Raw genomic sequence first — 25796 nt, 5'->3', positions numbered from 1 at the left:
AGGTAATGTATGTAATGTGAATTAAATAACAGATTTGAAAACATATTGGGGAATGTCAGGAGGGAATTAGGAGAGTAGTAGTCTCCAGCACTATCCTGGCCTAACGTAAATGTGTTAGCAGACCTTAAAGAAGATGAGGGGTATTCACCAGAGAACCATATGTTGATGAAAACATCCTGTGGAGACATTACCCTCCTTTAATTCTAAGATTCTGTCTGTACTCCTCAAACATATTTTACTCACCAACTAAGCTTGTGTTGACTGTATTACATCTCATTCACAAAATAACAAAGCATCTAGCATATACTTTTCCTCTTTCCTTTCCTTTTTTGTGACCTGAAGAAATGTACAGTTTTGTTGGGGAGACAAAAACAAAGACAAACCAACAGAACACGGGTGCACAGAACACACAGGTGCACAGAACACAGAATATGGGGAATAAGAAAAATACATTAAGATTTTTTTTTTCTTTAGAGCCTATTTGATTAGGTGGTGTTTTCGTAAGGTATTTCTACTAATAAATATGTAAATGATTAATGTGTAAGTACATGAACTGCTTTTTCCATGGCACTGTAATTGAAATGTCAGTTGTTAAGGAAAAGAGACACTTACATGTTCTCTTTACGTGGCAGGGACTTCCTGCCCTCAAGTTTTTTCCTAAAATTTTCCTGTCATTTCCTTAAATCTAGAATGGGAAACCCTTGGGGAACAGCAGCTGAATTTAGAACAGTACCTAATTAAAAAGCTGAAGGAATCTGCAAATAATACCTTTTAGTAGAATGGCCTTACCAGTTGTGATCAGAATTCAGACCAAGTCATGAAAAAGAGCCAAGATTATATCCTTGTTAGTTTATCACCTAAAAGAACTGTGGCTCCAAAAGGTAGAAAATATATGGAATACATACAAACCAAGTTCAGGGTTCTTATATATTTACATGGGAAGACATTCACATATCTTAAAATTCAGATAAATGCCACATCTAATCAGTATTGTAGCCACCCGAGTAGAGTTATAGATTTCTTTGAGTAAACAGAAAAATTAAGCATATATACATTAATAGTAAACCTGAATCTAAGGGTCAGAGTCGTCCCACCCAAGGTAGCGGCACCATTCATATTGAACGGATCGTTGATTATTTTGAGTTTTTTTCATTTTTTATTATAATTGTTGACTGCAGAGGCAGATGATTTGTATGTATATGTTTGACAACTTTCTGGCAGGTAACGGTCAGTGTCTCGTTTGGAGGTCAGGAAGACATCCTTTAGGTTGGAGGCAGGCTGCTGAGGGACCTGTCTCCTTCTTTAAGTTCTGGTGTCACTGATGCAGCAGCTATCCTGCAGGTTCAGCGGGCAGTTGTGGTTGCAGGCAAGGGTCTGTCCCTGGGCCTCTCTGATCTTGAAGAAATCTTAACAGCTGAGATGGTAGCCCTAAAAGTTTCATGGGAAAGTTATCCCAAAATTGTTTGTGACGGTATAATTTTTTTATTAGACAAATGTCTTTTACTTTCTGGAAGATTTTGAATTAAGTTTAAAAAGAATACACAAATAAGCAATCTCTCCATATTTGGCAGTTTGTGTAGTTTTCATAGTTAAGAGAATTAGACGTCTTTGAATAATAAGACTGCCTTATAATTATAATTTTAAAACCTTTTCATCATAGAAAGTTTCAAACATTCATAGAAGTGGAAAATATAGTCTAAAGGACTCCTATGTACCTATTACCATGCTTCAACAATTAAAAACATGTACACCATTCTTATTATACCTATTCACCACCATCCTCCCCCAACAAGTTGTTTTTAATAGAGTATTTTAAAACAAATCCCAGGCTTTTGGTCATTCTTCCTTAAATTCTTAAGTATGAATCTCTAACAGATAAGAATCTATATAATCATGACTTCATTAGCACAGTAATTCCTTAATAACATTTACTCTGCAGTCCATATTGAGATCTCCCTTATTTTACTTAAGAGTTGGTTTGTTCAAATTAAGATCTAAAAGGGTTTGCACGTTGCATATGATTATGTCATTTGAGTATCTTTTATTCTCTTAGTTCCCTCCCTCTTTAACACCCTTTCTCTCTCTCTTCCTATGCCATTGACTTGTTGGAAGAGCTGGACATATGTCTTGTACAATGTACTGCATTTTGGGTTTGGTTTAAGTTTTGCTTTTTCATAGTGTTATTTTATTTCTTCCTCTATTCCTCAGTTTTCCTGTAAACTGGTATTGAAGTCTAGAGACTCAATTAGATTCAGGTTCAATGTAATTCCAATTCTTAAAAATTGAGAAATAATTCACATACCATAATATTCACCCTTTTAAAAAGTGTACAGTTCAGTGGATTTTTTGGAATGTTCACAGAGTTGTGTAAACATCTTTTTAAGGTATCTTTAAACAGAAACACATATAAAATCAGGTTATGTATTCATTGGTTGATGAAATTGTTACCAGAGGCTCACAACCTAACCCTAATAGTAGTGGCTCAGTATCCTCTTCCTCAGTGTTCATGAAACTGTGTAGAACAGAACTACTATGTATAATGAGAATCAACCATACCTAGGACTGGAATTGCTGGATCATAGGACAGCTCTGTGTTTAACGTTTTGAGGACCTGCCAAACTGTTTTCCAGAGCGGCTGTACCATTTTACATTCCCCTCAGCAATATTTGAGGATTCCAGTTTCACCACACCTTTGCTAACACTCATTGTCTATTGTTTTGGTTATAACCATCCTAGTGGGTTTGAAATGATATCTTATTGTGGTTTTGATTTTGATTTCTCTGATGGCTGACTAAATGATGCTGAAGTCAATGTACTTACAATGTAAAAGATGTAATTGATATGATGTTTTTTTGCTTGTGATTTCTAAGATAAACACTTATAAGTATTTACATTACTGTGACATTGACAGGAATTTAAGGTTCATGTTTTTATAAGTTTAGTTTATTAGTTTTATAGAAATTATTAAGTAATTGGGAAGATTTGCTATCAGGTAGTTGAAATATGTAAAAAGGAAAAAAATCTATTGAATTTATAATTGCAGTTTAAAATTTAAGAAGTTAATCAAAAGTCAAGTGATACATTTTGACAGATTTGTAAATTGAATAAAAATTAAAGGTAATTTTAGAAGCTAGAACTTGGAGACCCTGTCTCTTCATTTCTTTCTCTCTAGTTTGAGTCATCGCTGAGCTGTCTCTCCATCCTCCAGCCCTTCGCCCCTGCCCCTGCCTTCTTGTCTTCACAGAACAGCTAGTCCAGAACTAGTCCTGTATGCGCACCAGTGAATCTTTTGGATTTGAACCTCTGTTAGTAGTTCCTTTGAATCTTTGTTTCCTGGGGTGAGGAGATGGTGCTCCAAGATTGGTGTTGCCAAGAGCAGTGGAGGGGGAAATTGACAGAAAATGAACAGATGATGCTATCAAGCCCCCAGTAAATACAACATAGAAGACAACATTAAGAACAGCAATCAAAGTTATTCAATTTAGTGTATTTCTGGAGTGGTTAGTAGAAGTCATCGTAATTGTTCCTCCGTTTAACTTCCTGATAGAGATTATTTATTGATTTGTTTTTACTTTTATTTTTAAAAAGCAGGACAACTCAGATTTGTTTATTTAGGAAGCATACATTTTGGAGACAAATGGAGTAGTCCAGGGGCTTCAGCCAGGGACCAGGGGCTCTGACCACGAACACTTATCCTGAAGTAAATTCTACGTGCACATATGTGAATAATTCATTAAATAATAGTGACTGAAGTAATGAAACCAGCCTCAGAAGAATCTTTTAAAGTGTCAGATGAGTCATTTGAAGTAAAAAACCATGATGTACTTTTAAAACTTTGGATGCTCTGCAGGCTGAACTAACTAAAACTTGTCAATAATTATAGGAAATTTAGCCTAGTGGCTGAAAGTGCAGGCCCTGGAACCAGGGTTGGATTGAAACCCAGCTCTGGTACTTCTTAACCAGGTTTGGGTAGGTTATTTAGTCTCTGCTTAGTTTCCTCCTCTGTAGACACGGGCGTAGTAATAGTAAGTTTCCCATAGGGTTGGTGTGAGGATCAAATGAGTCAACATAGGAAAAACACCTAAAAGATGACCTGGCACACAGTAAGAGTTATGGGTGTTTGCGATTACTAATAATGTTACTGCTTTTCACTGCATATTAGGTGTATTTTAGTCATATTATTACAATAGATTAAATAGACTTAGGAATTCGCTGGGAAACTAACTGCCGTAAATAGCCTTTTTTCTATAGAAATGTAATCCAGGTTTCAAACAGTGGATTTACATGTGAAGCCTTGGGACATCAAAGCTTATAAATGAGAGGTGGTTAGGATCCAGATGACTTAGTATTTGCTAGATTAAAGTCACTACCAGGAGAGTTGTTCCTCGAAGGCATGAGGTCCTGTGCACATAAAAATTTATGTATATGTGATCAAAACCACTAATTCCATTCATGAGTGAGTAGCCTGAATACTTGAATGTGAAATGAGTGTTTGCAGTCTTATCATTTAGGAGTGCCAAGAAAGACTGTTTGGGCTCCAGGAGGTAATAATCATAACACTACCTTTGGGTAGAATTCTGCCTTTGTTAGTTGTAGTCCTGATGCATTTAGTTCTTCCCCACAACTGCTGCAAGAAAGCATAATCAAATGCATAGCATTGTGGAATTACTTTTGAAGAAAATGGAAAAAATAATTTTTTTATATTCCCTAAGAAAGCAATTTTTATGCCCTATTAGTACTTTCTAAAACGGAAGATAGAGTAAGGACAGTATGTTAGGGATTGGTAATTGTTCAAACATTAACGTCATGAATCTTCTGAAAATAAGCTCTAATATAAGAAATCAAAGTGATAGGAACACTGTTATTAAGTTCTTACAATGAGAGATCGAGAGACTCATTAAATATCTTTCCCAGACTTTTGTATCTATTTTATGGTGTTCGTTACTCTGAGCTATTGTTGATATATGTTAGAAACTTCTGAAATTCCTCACTTATTCTTGTGGATTTTGTTTAATAGACATGAGCGTAGGCTATTTTATTGATTTAAAAAATAGAGCATTGCTCAGCGTATAGCATATAGTCCAAGTCAGAAGATAGTCATACTTAACTGACCTGCGCCAATTTATTTGGATTTCTAACTATCTTCTGTTTTTTTATACCTTAGACAATTTTTCTTTAACTCTGAACCTAAGTTTCTAAATTTGCAGAAAGCATAAGTGATATTTTCTAGCTCAGTGCCAGGAGTTCTTTAGTTCTTGAATTGTTTCTCTGGCAAAGATGCATTCTACTCTTTTCATGTCCATGTTTCTAGACAATTGTCTAATCTGCTCATAACAGTCTTTCCTCTTTATAAATATTCCTTCTTTTGCTCTCTGTTAGTCATTTACTTTTTCCCAGGAGTTCATCTGCCCTTTTCCTTAACTATTTCTTTGTAAAATTTTTCCTTTTAGTTTTAATTTGTACTTTACTACTGTGTAGTTTTCTTCTTTATTTCCCCTCTTTGAAACCATCTGCTGCCACTGCATTTGCTCTCTGTATTGTAATGCTAAATGTTTTGATGCTGCTGGATTTATATTTATATTCAGTAACAACTTTTATGAACATACAGTTCTTGTGTTTTTTTAAATGACTAGCACGATGCCTTCACCCCCAATGATGAACACTTAGTGATTGCGTTAATTAATAACGTTCTTAGCGTAGATGGTACACCCTGCATAGATGCAGAATTTTGTGCTATATTTTCCTCATAATTGTACTTAATATTATATGCTGATGTTGATGCATTTACATGTCTGCCTTTTTCATTTCCTGCTTGTTTTGTAGAGTTCTGCTGCTAAATAATTTTGTCACACTAAACCTACGTAAAATCATTTATTATGGTTTTAAAATTTAATAAATAATAATGAATAAAACAGTTATATTCAAGGAAGAATTCATGAGTATTCCAGAGACATTAATTTATAAATGAGAACCTCAATGTTAAGAGCACATGAGGTTGTGGCTATCTGGGGCACCACTGAGTGACAGTATCACTAGGCACAGGTTGATGCAAATTGTCTGTGTGAGCTGAATAGGCCTGTGAAGCACAGGCAGCCTGGAACAATCGTCGTCTTCATAGCCAGACAGAATGTATTCTTCTTAAACAGGAGAGTTTGCTATCACTTTTGAATAATGAGTTGACTACAAACATACTGTAAAGAATAGGATGATTTTTTAAAATGTCTTTTTCTTTTTTCCCTCTTCAGGGTAACTGTTTTTTATTATCACTATGGGCTGTTTCAGGGCACGTAGTCCATGATAGTTGTGTGTGGAAAACAGTGAGTCTATCATCACCTAACTGTGTATAATAGTAAAAACATTAGAATACATATTTTTCTTGGTAGTTGTTGGTAGATCCACTTCCTGGTTATACTTGAAGTATCCTGTTACATTACATTATTGAAATATTTTAGGAATGTTGGCTGTAGTCTGGCATATTCTGGTACATTATTCATTCATCTTCCAGTATATTAAATACGTAGTATTTTTCAGGCACGGTGACTGAGGTTAACTTTATGAATTAATTTAAAATGCAATTTTCGTCTTTAGAGCTAAAAGTAGGATTTAATTGGGAAACAAAACCCAGCCAAAGGCTCATCTCCAAAATTGTTTTGTCGCACACACATAAGCAACTGTGCTTGTGTATGTTAAGTTAGCAACTTACGAAAGAAGAGAACTATGAAGTTTTAAGATTGATTTTGCCACCCTCAAGGACCATGATTTAATTGGAGAGTTAAGACACATGACATAAACTGTATCTTCCTACAATAAATGATATGATATATGTAGGATGACCTTATTATTTATTGTCTAGATTGAGATATTTCTGCGAGTAAAAGGGGGCACTGTGCATCATAATAGCGAGACAACAATTATACAACAACGATCACAATTCTTCCAGGCAAACGTGGACACATAGGGCCACCCCAGTACACACCCATGATTGGGTAGAAACTCTGAGGTAGGAATGAGCAGTGTAGGCTGAAGTTGTCGCATATGCTTCAAAGGAGACATTAGAACTGAAAGAGAGGAATCAGGAAGTCATTCTTGTGATTCTCGCCAGGATAGGATTCATAATGAATATATCAATTTGGCTGGAGTAGAAATTTGCCGAGGGAAATAGTATTACAGTCAGCCCTCCATATCTGTGGGTTCCGCATCCGTGGGTACAGAGACCCTAAGCCTACTTACTGTACTATGCCATTTTGTGTAAGGGATATGGGTATCCGCCACGGCCCTGGAACCCCAATCCGGTGGATACCGAGGGACAGCTGTGGTTGGATTGGACTGAGAAGTTTCGACCGTGACTATGTGATCTTGAGAAGTTACTTCACCTCCGTGTCCCCATTTACCATCTATAAGATGGAGACAGTAGTACCTGTCTCACAGGGTTGTACGTCCACGAGCTGCATACTTTCATGCAAAGTACTGTGTAGCACGTTCCAGTGATAAGTAAATGTTAGCTACCTGTAGCACACTGACAATTTTAATTGTCAAAAATGTTTGGGAATGTGCAGGGTGGATTGGGGGTGAGAGAGGCAGCAGAGAGAACCTGAAAGGATTTAGTAACAGAGAGGGGAGAGGAGAAAACAGGGCAGAGTAAATGATGACTCTGAGCTTTCAAGCCTGAGTGACTGGGAGACCGGGAGAGCTGAGCAGAAATAAATAAGTTGGGAGGGAAACCTGTTGTTTAGGAAGGGATAAGTTCAAATTTAAACATATGATTTTGAGGGGACAGCAGGCTCTCTAATTAGAAATGGTGGCCGACAGTTGGAGAAGTGAAAGTGGTCCTCCATGGAGAATGGGGGTGTCCCAAGCAGGGGCAGCTGAGGCCTTGGGTGTGGATGAGGATGTCTCCTGGATAGGGTGTTGGAAAGAAAAGATTGATGAGGGAACATTGGAAAGCCCGTATTTGGAGTAAGTGCAAGAGGAAAGACAACAACTAAAAAGAGGTTCAAAGGAACAGGAAAAGTATTCTCCAAAGTATGTTTTACTGAACACTAGATCTGTGGGATGGTAACAGGTAATATGGGAAAGAAAATTGGTTCTGTGGTTAAAAACTACAACTGTGTGAAAGTTAAATGAATTTGTTCATTGCGCGAATTCTCTGGGTTTTTAATATGTTAGCATACCTGGCAAATCTCCAAGAGGGGAATATATGAAGTAACGTTTTACAGATTTATCCGATCACTTGAACCCTTTTCTCCCCCAGAATACTTAATGGATGCTAGTGTTCCAGAAAACACATTCTGGGAATTATAGAAGCCTAACAAGGAAAGATTTTCAAGAAGGAAGGAGTTAAACTGTGCCAAATGTTGCAGAAAGACTAAGGAACATGAGAAATGAGAGGAAGCTATCTATACTTGATGTTTTTTATTAGATGGCCCTCGGTGACCTTCACGAGTACAGTTCACTAGTGTGACTTCAATAGGCACTGGTTTATAGGGAATTAAAGATAAGAGTTAGTGATGTGACGAGGAAATCAAGGCAGTGGGTTTACATCATTACATCTCTGTTTAATTCAAATATGAAGTGTGACGGATAGGAATAACTTGGTCATTAGTGAATGTTTATATATCCTATGCATTTTTATTATGCATAATAAAATGGTTATATTTCTAAATAACATGCCCTTTTTGTTTAATGTTAATCATATATTAGAGCTGGAAGGGACTTTAACAGTCATCTGGGACAATCCCTCAGAGAACTATTAAGTTTTTCTTTCTTAGGGCAAAGGCACCCATTAAAATTATTTTCTTTTCTAGCCACAGCCAGACCATCAAGTCTAAACCATTTTCCTCATGTTTTTTAAAAAGTGGGAGGGACTTCCCTCGTGGCACAGTGGTTAAGAATCTGCCTGCCGATGCAGGGGACACGGGTTCGAGCCCTGGTCCGGGAAGATCCCACATACCATGGAGCAACTAAGCCTGTGCGCCACAACTGCTGAGCCTGCGCTCTAGAGCCCGCGAGCCACAACTGTTGAGCCCACGAGCCACAATTACTGAACCCCGTGCACCTAGAGCCCATGCTCTGCGACAAGAGAAGCCACCGCAGTGAGAAGCCCACGCACCACAACGAAGAGTAGCCCCTGCTCGCTGCAACTAGAGAAAGTCCACATGCAGCAACGAAGACCCAATACAGCCAAAAATTAATTAATTAATTTTTTAAAAAAGTATATGGGAAAGATAAGACTTATCAATTGTGTGTTTTTAATGGGTCCATCTTATGTGAATTTTACTCTAATATTAAAGACCATTTTGGATATGTACTGTCCTTTCATTTGACAGTGATGCAAATATTTAATTCACAGTTACGCTGTAAAGAGGAAAGTCATTTTTACATCCTCTAACAGCAGGTGTAGATAATTTTAATTAAAACTGTTTCAGCATTTTTTTGTGATAAAATATGCCATAGAACTGATGTCTGATTTTCTGTTCCATGCAAATCAGGCTCTGCATCAACACAGCACGCCCGACAAATTTGAAAATCCGTACTGAGCGAGGTAGGCTGGAGTGGTCACACAAACTACTCCTGTGTGCCATTCAAGGAAACAAACTTGAATTTCAGTGACCTTCCTGCCTTAGCCTCACTGTCTGTGGAGGTGGGTGAATGCTTGAGAGCAAACTCAGAGTACTGGAGAGCTACTGGTCATCTTTGTATCTTCTACAGCATCTAGCCTAGTTGCTTGTTTAACAGACATTTGTGTGTTCAGTCTCTGGGAATATCAGCTGAAAGTAGAAGTCTTGAATACTCTGATATAGACCCCTGTTGCCCTTGGAAATTCACAAATTCATTTTGGCACATGAAAGATTCTGAGAAGTTTTGCAGTGAGGAAACTTTGAATTTTGTTTTATAAATTTTGTGTGTGTGTTTAGATTGTAGTAAAATACATATAATATTTACCATCTTAACCATTTTTAAATGTGCAGTTCAGTGGTATTAAAGGCATTCCTAGTGTTCTGCAACCATCACCACCATCCACCTCCAGAACTCTTTTCGTCTTGAAAAACTGAAACTCTTTACTCATTAAACAGTAACTCCACATTCCTCCTTCCCCAAGCTCCTGGCAGATACCTTGTTTGAATTTTTTAACCTGGCACTTCCAGACTTATTTTACGGTAAATGAAAACTCTTTTCCTCTTGATATTTACTTATATTCTCTAGAAGTTCCATCATTCAGAGAAATGCAGGATTAGTTTTCAGCTAGTATGTAGCAGATAAGGAGTATTTTTGCCTCAAAAGTTGCCTGACTCCGAAGAGAAAAGCAAGCCCTTCTGGAGTGCCTATCTGAGTAAGACATAAGTCCAATATTTTGAAAGCTCTAGAGGAGACTGGGAGGGTGGTTTAGGGAGGCATTGAAGTTATGCTGGAGCAGACCCTGACCTAGGGGAGAGGCTTGTGTTCCTGTTCTGCTTTGCCACTAACTAGCTAGTCTTCCAGGGCCTTTTGCCTTGTCTGTTTCCTGTCTAAGAGCTGGATGAATCCTGAGACTCCCTGCAATCTTAAAAGTTGAATGATTGAGGAATACTGTAAAAGGCATGGGATTTATAGTACCGAGGATTTGATAATAGCTTAGAAGAAGTAGGAGGAAGAGCATCTGGGAATTGACACCCACAGGAACCTCAAATGTAACCTGGCACACACCTCAAATAATGGCAAAGCCAAGACAAGTGTAAGAAGTATAGAGGTCTGAAAGATTCATGCTGTGTCATACCTGGATTTATCGGAGTAGCTAGGTGATTAGAGAGAAGAGACAGTGCTATATAGTAGGTGCCAAAATACAATGTATGTAAGGAAAAGTTCTAGTACTTAGTTGGTATTCAATAAATGAGTTTCTTCTCTCATGATTTTAGGCTGTTAGCCAAAAAACTTAACACCATTGTATTTCCACTAAGGAGAGATGGGCAGAGAAAAAAACTGTCACCTTCCTGAAATACATGAAAATATATATTATGAATATAGAAAAAGTTCTCTCCCTTCCCCAGTGTCCTTTATTGCTTTGCTTTTGCCATTTCCCTTTCTCCTGTCTGTAATTTAATATATTAAGTGCTTGGTTGACAGAAACAATTGTACTGAACTGTTGTTCTTATTAAAGTGAGTTATAAGACCTAAAAATCCTCAAAACAAGGGTTTCCCTGTATACAAACCCAGTGTCCCAAAGAGAGTGCTTTACTTTCATTCAGAGTTGCTGTTTAGTTGATAGTATGTATAGGAAATCAGACTGCTACTATTTCATATTGAAATCTTGTTAAAGCAGCTAGTTTGTATCCTATTTAGGGGCAAGTTTTAAAGGGATATCCTATAGTCAGGTTTTAAAGTGATGCAAAATCATAATTTAATTCCATTACTAACATGTTTTCTAAGTTTATAGGATTTAGAACTTGAAGGAAAAATTATAATATTAAGAATAATTTTCAAGGATTCTCAAGAAAATATGTTATCCAGTTTTCTCATGGAATTTTAATTTTATCCAAGTTTCCCAAACTTATTTTAAAGTAAATAAATGTACATTATAAAGTATCTAAAGAAAGAGCGCTATGTGGTTAGTGTTACATGACTTACTAAACTGATGATGGTTGTGATGACGATGGTAATAGGTGACTTGTGATAAGATGTGCCAGGCACTAAATGCTGCACAAATTTTAAGCTACATTGTTTGATTTTAAATTGTACTTATAAGGACTCAACATTTTCTTTGTTTCTTCACTGATGAAAAAAAAAGTCAATCTATATAGAAAGCAAGTAGGCTAATTCACTATTATTATCAATTCATTTTTATTGTCCAGCAGCTTCTTATTCATGTTCAGTGGTCAAAAAATAATGAATATAAACAGTTGATGGGTTCATGTAATTCAAAAAGCGTTAAGTGTTGCTTTGGGATGTAGTTCTCCTACGTTTTTAAATGAGTCAAATGTTCTGGAAATTAACATTCCACGTAACATGAGATGTTGTAAAAGTTTTACTTGGGACTTAAGCTAGAGAACTCTCTGACCTCCCCTTTACCTATTTTTCAGGGTAGGTAAGTGTTTCTACAATTAAAAATAAGGAATCCCACTGAGTTTTTACCTCTAAAGATTTCATATTTCATGTATATTAGACTCTACATCATTTTAAGTGTTAAAAGGAAGATAGAAACAGATCCCATAGTTTTAATCCATTTAGCAAGTCTCAGTGTACCTGAGTTTATGACTACATAATACAAGTAAATTCCGAGACAAGAATTCAGGTGTATTTTCTTAGAAGTTAAAATCTGTTTTCATGAATGCCTTATATTAACTTCTTCACAAACAGGACTGCTCCTTCATTCCAGTAGAAAGTAGGAATGCTGTCTTGGCTTCTTCAGTTCTATTTTGAAATTCTTCTCCTGCTCTTCTTTCAAAAATTTAGTTTTATCGTTTCATCCAGGATGGTTAGGCTCGGGAGAATTTTTTATGCCATCCTCTCTCAAACATATAAGCCCAGAGTGTGTGTGGACTGGGGTAGGGAGCATGGGGCACCGAGCGCTCTGACCAGAAGGAACAACCCGGGTAAAGGCCTTGAGGCAGGGGAGAACTTGGCGATTTTGAGGAACTGAAAGAAGGTACCTGTCATTGGGGCATAGTGGGGGCAAGTGTGATCTAGATGACAGAGAATAATCATGGAGACCATGGTGAGGAATTCGCCAGGACCACCTGGTTTGCTTGAGCAGAATGGCAGACAGCAGGTTCTGGGTTGTTAGTGCACTGGGTTCAGCTCTCAGCTTCCCACTTACTAAGGTCTCTACACTGCTTCCCACAGCTCTGAAATGTGGGTAGGAACACCTGCATCAGAGCCTGGCTAGACTAGTGCTGACTAGGTGCCTGTGTAGTAAGCCACACAAAAGATGGCAAGCTGGTAGCATTTTTACTTCTTTACCCTACCCTGGAATCTCCAGCTCACAGGTTCTCCTTTCTGTTCTCTTTTATGTTCATTCAGCAAATATTTGTTGAGCATTTTGTAGCCACGCCTGTCCTCCATAATTATGTTTGTATGTCTCATAGCTTCAAGGGTATGAAATCCTCCAGGGATTTCATATTAAATGTTTTGTAATCCAGGCACCAAACACAGTGTCTGTTTCAGAAAACGTTTGAATAAAACAACTAAAAGAAAGTTTGTGAAATATATAATTATCATATTTAAGCACTGCAGTTACTTGAATAATTTGTTTTAAATCAGTCCTGTGTAGAAACATGAACACATTCCTCCTTCATTCCATTTTTCTTTAACATACAGTTAACAAAAATTCAAAATATGCCATTTATAAAAATCCGTAACTCTAGAAAAGAAATGCTTATCTGTTTTCAACTTCATACCTTGTCTTAAGTCAATGGTCGGTTTATATTTTTTCCTCTAGATCAAGTAGCTATTTTAATACAAGATTATGTTTTAAAAAGCGCTTTTCATCTTCAAATGAAAATAAGAAAAATAAGTAGAGACAAACATAATACCATATCAGTTTTTAGCAAGGTGAGCGCTTGTTTTTACATCTTTTTATTTCAAGGTAATTATGGATTCACATGCAACTGTAAGAAATAGTACAGAAAAATCCCATACACCCTTCACCTACTTTTCCCTAATGGTAGTATCTTATAACTAGTACAGTAGCTCAACAGGAAATTGACGCTAATAAAATCCACAGACTTTATTGGGATTTCTCCAGTTTTGCATGCACTCATTCATGTCTGTGTCTTAGTTCTGTACAGTTGTGTCACACGTGCAGATTCATGTGCCACTTACACAGCAGCACACATTGCAGTTCCACGCCCGGGATCCCTGTGCTTCCTTTACAAACACAGCCACTGCCTTCCCTTCTTCCTAAAACCTGGCCACCACTCGTCTCTTCTCCATCTCTACCGTAGTCATTTCAAGAACATTATATCAGTGGAATCATACGGTATGTAGCCTTTTGGATTGACTTTTTTTTTTTTTTCAACTGGGTATAATCCCCTTGAGATAAATTGAGAGCTTTTAAAAAGTGATTTTCAAAGAAAGTCTAACATCTTTCCCACTGGCCACTTATTCATCCTTTAGCAAAAAAGGCAGGAATGAGCACTGCAGAGGCAAAGGTGCTTCCCTAGGAAGTGGAGTAGCGTGCCCCAGGACTCGGTTTACTCCTCAGAGACTCTCAGGGAAGTCAGGAGTTCCTTTTTTGATCAACATGTTGATCTTTTTGTAGAAAACAGTCATATTTTCATATTTCTTTTACAGGGCATGGTCCATCTCCTATTGCCCGTTTATATTCCAGTTAGTCCCATCTTCCATGCCCCCTCTTTCCTTCCTCTAAATTTTTCCATCCTGACCAGTTGAAAACAAATTGTTGAGTGAATTAAGCTCTAGATGAGATTTCTCCAAATTGATATAATGTAACAAATAGGAATGGCAATCAATTTGACCGAAAACTTTTTTTTTAACTTGAAATTACATGCATGGAAGAGCTTCTGTTGTTTCCATTGGCCTTACGGGAAATTATCATGGTAGTTCTGCCACACTAATAGTCTTGTTTTGATTTGTTTTGCCTCAAAAGTAATTATAAAATATATAATTCATTTGGATGACCCAGTTGCCATCCCTTGGGGATTTCATTACATAATAGGAGCTCCGTCTCATACCAAGTCATTGAGTCCTAATTAAGTTTTGTTTTTAGATAAGTATGTATATCAGTATATCACATTTTACGCTGTAAATAAGAGTGTTGTAATCCGTCGATGTGTTGAGAATCCCACTACCTCATGAGCAGAGGTTCTTTTAAGGTATTTTATAGATTGATTTGGCTTCAAAGAAGTAAAAAGGTCTTTCATGAATGAGTATTTAAATAATTAATACATAATCTTCTAAAAGAAAATTCCTACAAAGAAATTTGTAGGAATTGCTATACATTTACTGAGGGGAGCTATAATTGACATCACTTATCTGAATAAGCCTGAGAGATTCTAACTATAATATAAGAACAATTAACTGCTGACCAGCCTGTGTAGCTAGATGTTTGTCTGGGTGATTGCTTTCAGGATTTCTTCTAAAGGAAATGATGGGAATTCAGTGTTTTCCTCCCTTGGTGTTACAGTCCTAAGATACACTTGACTGCATACTGAGGCAGATGGATTCATGCTTCTAGTCTAGGGACAAGGCTGTCACATAGATGTAAGCATAGGAACAAGTCCAGACTCATCTGTTAATCTAACGTATCAATAAACCCAGTCTTTATCTTCATTTGAAAACTAGGCACAATATACATGTTAATATGGTAGCTCAAGATTAACTTCACTTTTCAGAGCGCCTTACTAAATAATAGCATTTATATAAATTGTGGCATATTGCTGACACTAAGATCCAGACCCTGACAAATTAAACACTGAGGTTTCTACACAGTGAAATACCCACACGTCCCTGTCACTACCACAAAATTACTATCCATTCTCATTCTACTTACTACACTTGTCATTTAATAAAATGCCCAGAATGTGGAAGCCTGGATTTTGATCTTGGTGCTGACCTATCTAGTCTACATCTCTACTTGAGTCTTCAAACTGAAGAAACTGAAACACTAGTGAGTCAACAAATACTGGTTGAACACCTACTATGTGCCAGGCACTGTTCCAGGCAGCGGAAGTGTTTCAGGCAATGTGTTAACTTTACTCAGCCACTTAATTTTGTGGGTTTATTGCTGTTAGTTTTAATTTTGGACTTAAGCTTCTTTCCAAATGCAGTCTTTAACTGCTACTGTCAGTTATAGATAGTTTAACGGTAAGATTTGATAAATTCTTAGGTTGATGTACTTTTAGACTTATTCTTGCAGTTGTCATGTTCTCCCCTTTCCCCACCCAAAGGGGTGATTAGTTTCCCTCTAAGTAGGTTTTAAAGTCTTACTCTGCTTTCTGTTCTCATTTTGTAGCCCAAAGCCACTTTCAAACTTTACCACGAATTATAAACTTAAATGTTTTCTGGGGCCAGCCAGGTATAAGTGTATGAAGCAGACCAGTGTGCGTATATTGAGATTAGTAGGGTATGTGTCAAACTGAAAAGTTCATGCCCACCTGTAAACATTTTAAAAAATATTTTTTAACCTGTGTCAAACACATCTACAGGCCAAAAGTTTTCAACATTCTGAACATCTAGATAAACATAAATTTGTTAGACCGTTGACTTTTAAATATGAAAGTGAAATATCAGTTTATTAGTGACAGTGATTATATCAGTTTTAAAATAGGAAATGCCAAGAACTTTGCAGCATGAATGCACTTAGTGTTATGTATTTATGGGGTGGAGGTATGTGGATTATTTTGTTTTTGTTTAATATATTGTGGATGTCTTGCCATGTCAAATCATACAGATCTCTTATGTCGTTTAATGACTGTGGGAAATTTCCATAGGAAGGATGTGCTATCATTTACTTTTCCGTTTCCATATTGATGGATATTAGGGAAAATCTAAAGTATGCATTCGTGTAACCTTTACAGAAGATAAGGATTAGGTCCTCCTTCCCTCTTTTCTTTGCTATTTTTAAATATAATTTGAAGAAAAGCTCAATAGAAATGAACGTTAAACTTAAAAGCTGATTCCAGGAAATAGTAGGTTCATATCACTTACATAACTCTTAGGAAGCCTGAATTTAATTATATTTCTTTCTGGTTAAGCAGACACATGTGGCTGAACCATTATGAAGGGCATAATTTCTTGGGCATTAATAACTGAAGGGATGTTACATAGTAGTTTGAAGCTATTAAAAGATTCCATATAAGTTCAGAGCAAATATATATTTACCAATATTCACACGTAAAGAGACAGCCTTGAATAGTGATATATGTGTGAGAACTAAAATTCACATTGTATTGTGTAGATGTTAGGTTTCTTGCTTTGGGAATCACTCATTACTTGTTATAGGAGATGAATAAGGTGGTGCTTTCTTACAATAAAATCATGTTTGCAAACTATTACTTGAATTTTTTTCTAATGGAACTTAGAGTTTCTGAATCAAATTACTTCTTTATAGCAGTGTGATTTCATCAGATCTCTTCCTGTATTAAGTTCTTTGGTCTAAGTTCATTTTAATTAGAAAAGGCAGCAAAAATTCATATTGGACATATCGAAAGGGCTTTTCACCTGAAATGTAGATTTCTTTTTATCTTTTAAAATACTTTAAAAATTGAGATATAGTGTACATACAGTTAGAATACAGTTTCTAATATAGAACCCAGTTCTATTCCATCTACTGTGGAATTCAGTTGCATTCCATTGAATGCAGAATTGTTTGTGTATAGCTTTTTTTTTTTTTTTTTTTTTTGCTGTACGCGGGCCTCTCACCGTTGTGGCCTCTCCCGTTGCGGAGCACAGGATCCGGATGCGCAGGCTCAGCGGCCATGGCTCATGGGCCTAGCCGCTCTGCGGCATGTGGGATCTTCCCAGACTGGGGCACGAACCCGTGTCCTCTGCATCAGCAGGCGGACTCTCAACCACCGCGCCACCAGGGAAGCCCATGTATAGCATTTTTCTAGAGGAGATATTTTATAACTTTCAGTACATTTTCAAAGTGGTGAGGCACTGGGAGTGGCAATGGCCACTGTTGTGGCAGATAGTAAATCAGTGACCTGGTATCCTGGTGTTGCTGCAGTAGGCACCAGTGTTTTCACTGTAGGCTTTGTCATCTTAAAGATTTTCTGGGTTTTTTTTTTCTAAGAAAAAAAAATGTTAGTAACTGAGGAGGAGAGCTTGGGTAACCTAGGACCTGGCGCAATTCAAACTGGTACAATGACATTCTCTGTTCTCTCTATATAAAGAAGCTAGGCTAGTCCCAGCGCTGAGCTCAGGACTGGAAGTTTTAGGAAGGTGTTATTTGGTCTCTTAACAGACGCCTGGAGGTATAGAAAACCGCACTTGTATTCCTGGAACTTATAGGGGAAATTAATGAATATCGTGGTTTTAAATAATATCATTAATTATGGATAAAGACAAAAGTGAAAAAGTGAACTTTTTGCAAAATACATTGACTTGGAATTGTAAGTCCAGTGGATCTCAAAATTTGTAGCTCTCTCGTCCAGATTAGGTTTTCCGGTGAGGGTGAATCTGTGTTCTTTGTCACACATGGCGCCTCCTCCCCTTCCCACAGAAATGAGCAATCATGTAATTGGGATTAAAGTAATTACAATTATTGACTCCTCTATTAACTCTAATAAAGTTCTTTAAAATTATAGTTGCTGGTTCATTTGTTTAGGTTTGAAAATTTTTTATAGGATAAACAGTTGTATATAATTCTTGTCTCTTTCTTTTTCCTAAGAAGCAGATTAGCAAGTAACTATTTTTCCTGTTTAGTGATGTGATCTGCAGGGTAACCACTTCTATTAGCTTTTCAATGGAAAATGTGTATTTTATAGTTATAGTGATAACCTGTAAAAGTCCAATTCTGAGCATTGCTGGAGTAGTTAAGTATAATGAATTTTGGTTTTCCTTTGTTCGTTTATTATGGTAAATTACCCCCCCCATATATATATATTAAATAATGGAAATAAAATCATGTCTCAAATTCCCATTCTTTAAAAAGAATCTTTTTATAATTTAATAAAAACCAGAAAATGGCATTAGTAATAACTGAGAATGTTATTGAAATGAAAAGATTATTTTATTTTAAAAATTGCAAGATTTATATTAAAAGAATCATTGTCTTCTTTCAGATAAACTTGCGCCTCATCTTGGTAAGCGGGAAAACAAAAGAGTTCCTGTTTTCTCCTAATGATTCTGCTTCTGACATTGCAAAGCATGTGTATGACAATTGGCCAATGGGTGAGTGGTATTTTTCTCTTGGGAATGAATAATGTTAATTCTTCATGCCCTACCTTGTTTCACAAACATTTTGAAAAAGTTGTAAGTAAATAAAAGAGAACAAACAAATGATTGAGGGTAAGGCTTAAAGTTAAGGGGGTTGCTGCATCCTTCCTGGGTTTTGCTTTTCAGCTCCCTCACTGCAGAATGATAACGGAGCCAGTGCATCAAGTCCCTGGTTGGCTTTAGAGCTGTTTTAATGTATTGATAAAAGAAAATTATTTTTTTTAAAGAATACAGAAGGTAGCTAACACACACACACACACACACACACACACACACACACACACACTTTCATATCAGTAACCCTATTAATAACAAAACACACATAAAAGGAAAGAAAAACTGTCTTTAACAAATTATAATACCTTCTCTTTGGTCTATTCTATACATAGCCTATTTAAAATTGAGCTTGACACAAAGTTAATTTCTAATTCATGTCACTTCCTGTGTTCTCTGAACTACTACAAGGTCAAGGAGGTATAAAATCCATTTATACGTTGCATTTTCAAGCCAGTATCCATGACAAACAGAATTTGGGTGCGGGGGTGGGGTGTGTGTATGTCTTATTCCTTCCTCTGGTTCTTTTCTATGTAATAAGACTGGCTTGCCATCCTCAAGTGAGTCTTTAGCTTATGTTCTTCCTTTAAACTTAACCCAAGTCATCTTGACCCTTTTAATGGCATGTACCATAGTGATATGACTGTTTCAGCTGATTTCACTTAATTTTACTACCAAAGCAGCTTGGACTTTTAAATCACAAGACTTGTTTTAACAAAGAACACAGTGTATACAAAATGAATCAATTAGGTCAGTGTTTCTCAACCTAAAAAATATATATGGAACTCCTTACAGGAAGAAAATTCTTGTAGATTGCCTAGTGCTGACTTATTTTTGTTATAATGTTTATTTTTAAGGATAGAGACATATAACTCAATTAACTCTTTATCCTTATTAACTTGTATACAACCATAAAACTAAAACAGATCTACAAAGAAAATGCAAATATAACTCTAAAACCGGTAATGTTCAAATTAACAACTTCAGTGTGCCACATGATATATTTTGCTAAAACTAACTCACTGCTTGCACCATGAATATGGTACTGTTGAGTGTGGCATGCCTCTGCTACTACTTGCTGTATGAGAACCCAGTTATCTGCAGATTCACCACAAAACCTTCATTCACACAGTGTACCAAATTGTCATTCAGCCTTCACTTAACAAGAATGCATCGTTTATGTATTAAGTCAACCTCTGTTCTTTTCTTGTTAACCTCTTGACAAAGAAGTACTGCTTGGCACCAGTACAATCATAAACTTAAATGCATACATGGGCACTAAAATCCCAAGGCTGTACTTGGTTGTAAGGTAATTATTTGAATTATCTAGATAATCTCCTGCAGATTATCATTAAAATGAAAACAGAATCTAGAACTTATTGAAGAGGACTTTGAGACCCTAAGAACCTGTCTTTGTGGATTCATAGACCTGAGTTTAAGAAATACTCTGCTTTAGACAAACACTTTCAAATGACTGGATCTTTCTTCTCACTGATAACCAAGGAACACGTCAACACTAGCTCCTAAATCAGGAAGAGACTGAAGCTAGAGGTCATAGATAAGAAGGAATTTCAGAAGAGCTGAAGTAAACTAAACTTGCGTTCTTAGAATACTGGATTTTCTTCATAGCCGGACAGGGTAGATAAGTAAGAGTATGGAAAGCGTTTTTAAATACCTGTGTGGTGGTGATGTTGTACTAAGTGTAAAGATGCCTTTTGTGACTTTTGTGGGGTGGAGGGTGAAGATAGGCTTTTGACATCTGTGGGCGTGTTGTAGAAAAGGGCACTACAACCCTGGCTGCAAGGCTTACGCCATAACTTGAGGTAAAGGAAATAGTTTCACCTTCGTGATTGTTTGACTTAGACATTAAAAGTAGTTTCAATTCCTTAAAGTATCCTGATTAATGGTAAACAAAGGTGAGATTCACGTGCAGGTCTGTAACATAGTTTCCCAAACCATCTACCAGTGTTGGAAATTGTATCAATTCTACGTTACTTATTTTCATAGAAAAGGTTTTTGAACCCAATCTTTTCCTCAGTTTGCCAGTTCTACTCAGCAGTTTTAGACACTGCAGGGAATAAAAATAAATAATTTTTATTTTATATAAAACATTAAAAAATCTAGGTCTGCTTTGTATCACATAATGCACTAAAGGTCAGCAGATGTAAATATTTATTGGTGCTAATAATAAAAGTGTAGTGAATATTAAATCAGTAGGAGGAAATACTTTGTGCAATATATTTTTGGAAGGAGTTGGTTTCCTTTGGTATATTCTTGTGCAGCTTAGTGGAATATTGTTAATAGATGGAATAGTCAGGCACATAGTGTTATTGGGTCAGAGTTCCAAAAAATAACCCACTGATATATGTCGCTAGTAGCTGAAATTCCTCCTGTAAGCATTATTCTTCTACAGGTCTTTTTAAATTTCAGATCCTCTGAGAAGGAAAGGAAGATAGCATATTAAACCACAGAAGCACATGAGAATCATGACACTCTGTGTAGGACAAAGAAATATGTGGCGTCAAGTTTCTGCATCTCAAAAAAATACTTTAAACACTTTTAGAATTTTTTTTCCGTGTAAATTAGACAACTACTGTCATTTGTCTTTATATCTTGACCAGAAATATTCATATATCTGATAAGGGTCTAATATCTAAAATATACAAGGAACGCATACAACTCAACAGCAAAAAAACAAACAATCCAGTTTTAAAATGGGTAGGAGAGCTGAACAGACATTTTTCCAGAGAAGACACACAGATGGGCAACAGGCACAAGAAGAGATGCTCAACATCATTAATCATCCGGGAAATGCAAATCTAAACCATAACAACATGTTACCTCACGCCTGTTACAATGACTGTTATCAAAAAGACAAGGAATAACAAGTGTTGGTGACGATGTGGAGAAAAGGAGGCCAATTTACATTCCCAGCCACAGTGGTGGGAATGTAAATTGGTGCGGCCACTTTGGAAAACAGTATGGCGATTCCTCAAAAAATGAAAAATAGAACTACTATATGGTCTAGCAATTCTGCGTCTGGGTATTTATCTGAAGAAAATGAAAACACTTAATTCGAAATGATATATGCATCCTTATGCCCACTGCAGCTTTATTTACAATAGCCAAGATATGGAAACAACCTGAGTTTCCATCAGTGGATGAATGCATAGTGAGATTGTGAGAGACACACACATATACAATGGAATATTACTCAGCCATTAGAAAAAGAGTGAAATCTTGCCATTTGCAACAACATGGATGGACCTGGAGGGCAATTATGCAAAGTGAGATAAGTCAGAGAGAGAAAGATGAATACCGGATGATATCTCTTATATGTAGAATCTTAAAAAAAAACAAACAAAAAAAGCCAAGCTCATAGATAACAGAGAGCAGATTGGTGGTTGCACAAGGTGTGGGGAGGGGAGAGATGGGTAAACGTTTTTTTTTAGTTTGAATAAACTGAATGAAAATTATTTTAAAAAGAAAAATTATAGGAGAATATTTTAACCCTGGCATTTTGACATTGAGGACATTTAACACAAAATACAATTTGACACGTGTAAAATTAGATTAGGTAGAAATTATCGTGACAGAATAAAATGAACAATGCTAAAGGAAAGGAAAAAGAAATATTCTATTAAACAATAATTTTGGGTGTGATGAATTCAAAGTAATCCATACGAAAGTGTTAACAACTGACAACTTATTCTTTCTTCTGGAGAAGAGGGACCTGGGAGCCCTGGAGTCAGAAGGCAATAGAGACACTCCAGGGGGAGGGACGAGACGGGGGCCTGGGGGAGAATGAATGAGTTTCACTTCTCCTTACCCATTCCTGTTGTGCTGAGTCACTGACAGGCACTGGTTTTATCAAATTCATATTCATCATTTTGAACACTCAAAAAAAGGCAAGAAGAAAAGTGCTCTACTACCTCCTTTCTCTTCTGTCCCTTGCTCTTCAGGCTACTTTAAACTAGTTTGTGTGTTGACAGTTATCATCTCCTGAAAACAGGAGCTTCTATAGGAAACAAACACATGATACTAGAATTCTTGAGGAAGATGATGATGAAATTCTCAAACCTTTCAAAATCAGAGCTCCAAATTCTGTATCTACAAGCTAGTGAAAATTACTAACCCCATACCTTGTCATGATACTACTGTTCTCAAACCATTATTTTAACAGAATCATATTCCATATTTTACTATAATGTAAGTTATACACTAAAATGAAATATTCTGTTATTCATTCTACCTACCAGTTTCTCTTTTGATTTTCTTTGTACATTATCCTAGCTTTCATACTTATATAGCACCTTCTAATATGTTATTTTTCAAGTTTATACTGAGAATTTTGGGTAAAGTCAACTAAAGTTGTGTCTTCTGTAATGTTTATCAATTGGCTTCAAAAAAACGATAAAGTTATCAACATTACCCAAAAGTAAACACCTAATTTTTTTGTTGTTCTGGTTTTTTAAATGTTTGTTTTCCAGTTATTGAGGTATAATTTTTTGTTATGCTCTATATCAATATATTAATTCTTTTAAAAATCTTTGTTAAACCTATTGTTTCCAGCCTCAAATGTATATTTTAAAAGGTACAAATATTGGTAATATTATAATATTTTCTGTTAATTACTGGTTATTAACATTTTCAGCTGACATTTTTTAAACTAGGATTAGATTTTCCCCAACTCATTTGTTTTCATTTTTAAACTTCAGGACCATATTTTGGCACAGTTTAGTGTTCTTTAGGAAGCAAAAACTAGCCTTAAGCAGCTCTTGCTATTTAACGAGAACAGCAAGAACAGTGATTAAGTGGGTCGTGACTGTTCCAATTATAAGGAATCGCCAAGCGTCTTCTCTGATGTATTCTATCTGATTTGGAGCCGAATTTTAGAACAATGCACTAATACCTTAATTTTATGTTGAAATGCACCTAACAATTCCCTGGTTCTTTTCAGACTGGGAAGAAGAGCAGGTCAGCAGTCCAAACATTCTACGCCTTATTTATCAAGGACGATTTCTACATGGAAATGTCACATTAGGAGGTAATAGTTACCTTTGTAATGGGATTTAATGCCTGTCTCATGGCAGCATTATTCATTTGTTTGTTTAAATGCTAATGTCTTATCTTACTAAAAATATATAATTTCAAACTGTGAATTTTGCCTAATTTTTGATATGTCTACTTCTTTACATTTTTCATTCCGTTTAATTTTAGCACTATGATTAAGTGTTTACTGCCTTGTAGAATAAACTCTAAGCCATTACAGATGGGAGTCCATACCTATATTTTATAAATGTAATTTAAGTGTACTTCTGGATAATATAATTTAGATGTAATATTTTTAAGTTAAAGCGAGACACACAAACTAGGAAAAGTTTATGGTAATGGATTTTCAAATAGAATACTGAAGGTATGTTTTCAGTTTGACTCTAACTGATGTAATTGCTAATCATGCAGGAATAAAGGTAAGTGAGTAACATTAGAGAAACTGTAGTGTAGTGACTGAAAGAGCAGATTTTAGAGCAAGATTGTCTACATTGTATCTTAGCTCCACTACTTACTGGCTCTGTAACCTTGAACAAGTTACTTCACTGCTTTCTGTCTTAGTTTCCTCATCAGTAAATTAGGATAACCATAGTGCCTACCTCATAGGTTGGGACGGTTGAATTAGTTTATAAATTCAGAGCACATAAAACAGTGCTTGGCACATAGTAAACACTGTAATTGTTCGCTATTACTGCTCTTTATATGTGAATGGGGAAATGTAGCTCAATAGTGCCCCCTTCTGGGTGGAACACTGTCTACCATCAGCAGGATTTGTTTTTATTTAAGTACAAGTATTTCAAATATATTATGAGAATTAGAAATATGTAGGCAAAGGAAGTGATCTACTGTAATATATCTTTGTTTACATATAGTCATGACTTTTTCCCTCTAAACCTAATAATCGAAATGTTTAATCTGTTCTTCCTTAAAGGTAGAATATTTTCGTTCATTCATTCATTTATTCAGCATGTATTTATTTCTTATGTGCCAACACTGCTAAACAATTAAAGATACAGGGTTGAAAAAGAATCTCTTCCTTCAAGGTGCTCTGGTATTACATAGTAGAAACACATACAATTCACTGTTAAAATACTATGTGACTTGGAGTAGATGAATACAAATGATTATTATGACAATATCAAGTCGATGGAGTGTTTCAGTATGTAATTTTACACACAGCCAAGTTTTGGAGGCATTGATAACACTGGTCTAAAAAGTGCTGCTATCTACTGAGAGGTATCTGCCGTTTAAAATATAGCTTGTTTTGGTTTGTAGTTATTGTTATTATTACTTCTTTATAGCTCTTTGTGTAGTTACATGGACCAATTCTTAATGTGTTGTCTATGGCTATATTTTACATTCATTAAGGATGGGACCATATTTTAGTCTTTTTTTGATTGTCTGTGCCTCACATAAGCTCTTGTAGTGTTGATGGGTCAATGTTGATTGAATTAATCTATTGACTCCACGAATGACTCTTGAGACTCCATTTCCCTTTGAGTATTGATCTACATGAGCAATTTCTTATCAACTTAATTCTTTAATTACCTCTCTGTTGTGGCCCCAAAGTTCCAACTTCATATTAAAGATAATAGAATTTGTGTTAAAATCAAACTATTGACTTGTTTTTGGAATTTGTTTTTGACCGATTAACAGATTGACTTACGTTATTACTCTCATTCTATGTTGCTGTCAGTCTTTTCAAGAACAAACCATCTCTGGTCTTAGTGATTTAGACAAAGAGCATAGGAATATAACCTAGACCTTTTAAGTTGATCAGTAAATCTGGGTAATAACATTGAACTATTTGTGGCTTT

The 25796-nt window shown here is 36.1% G+C and overlaps 1 protein-coding gene and 1 long non-coding RNA gene across 2 annotated transcripts in view; one reads left to right on the top strand and one right to left on the bottom strand.

Moving 5' to 3' along the window:
* The window catches only part of LOC132413767 (uncharacterized), a 146141-nt gene that overhangs the window by 43889 nt on the left and 76456 nt on the right, over positions 1 to 25796 (bottom strand). The gene's annotated exons all lie outside the window — the stretch shown is intronic.
* UBL3 (ubiquitin like 3) overlaps positions 1 to 25796 on the top strand; it is a 70365-nt gene that overhangs the window by 38275 nt on the left and 6294 nt on the right. Inside the window, exons 2-3 of the mRNA XM_059995952.1 lie at positions 18720 to 18828; positions 23888 to 23974. Coding sequence (XP_059851935.1) covers positions 18720 to 18828; positions 23888 to 23974 — 196 coding nt within the window. The remainder of the gene's footprint in view (positions 1 to 18719; positions 18829 to 23887; positions 23975 to 25796) is intronic.

This window comes from Delphinus delphis, chromosome 18 (assembly GCF_949987515.2).
Source record: "Delphinus delphis chromosome 18, mDelDel1.2, whole genome shotgun sequence".
NCBI classification, from domain to species: domain Eukaryota; kingdom Metazoa; phylum Chordata; class Mammalia; order Artiodactyla; family Delphinidae; genus Delphinus; species Delphinus delphis.
The sequence above is the reverse complement of the archived record's forward strand: the minus strand, read 5'-3'. Positions and strand labels throughout refer to the sequence as shown.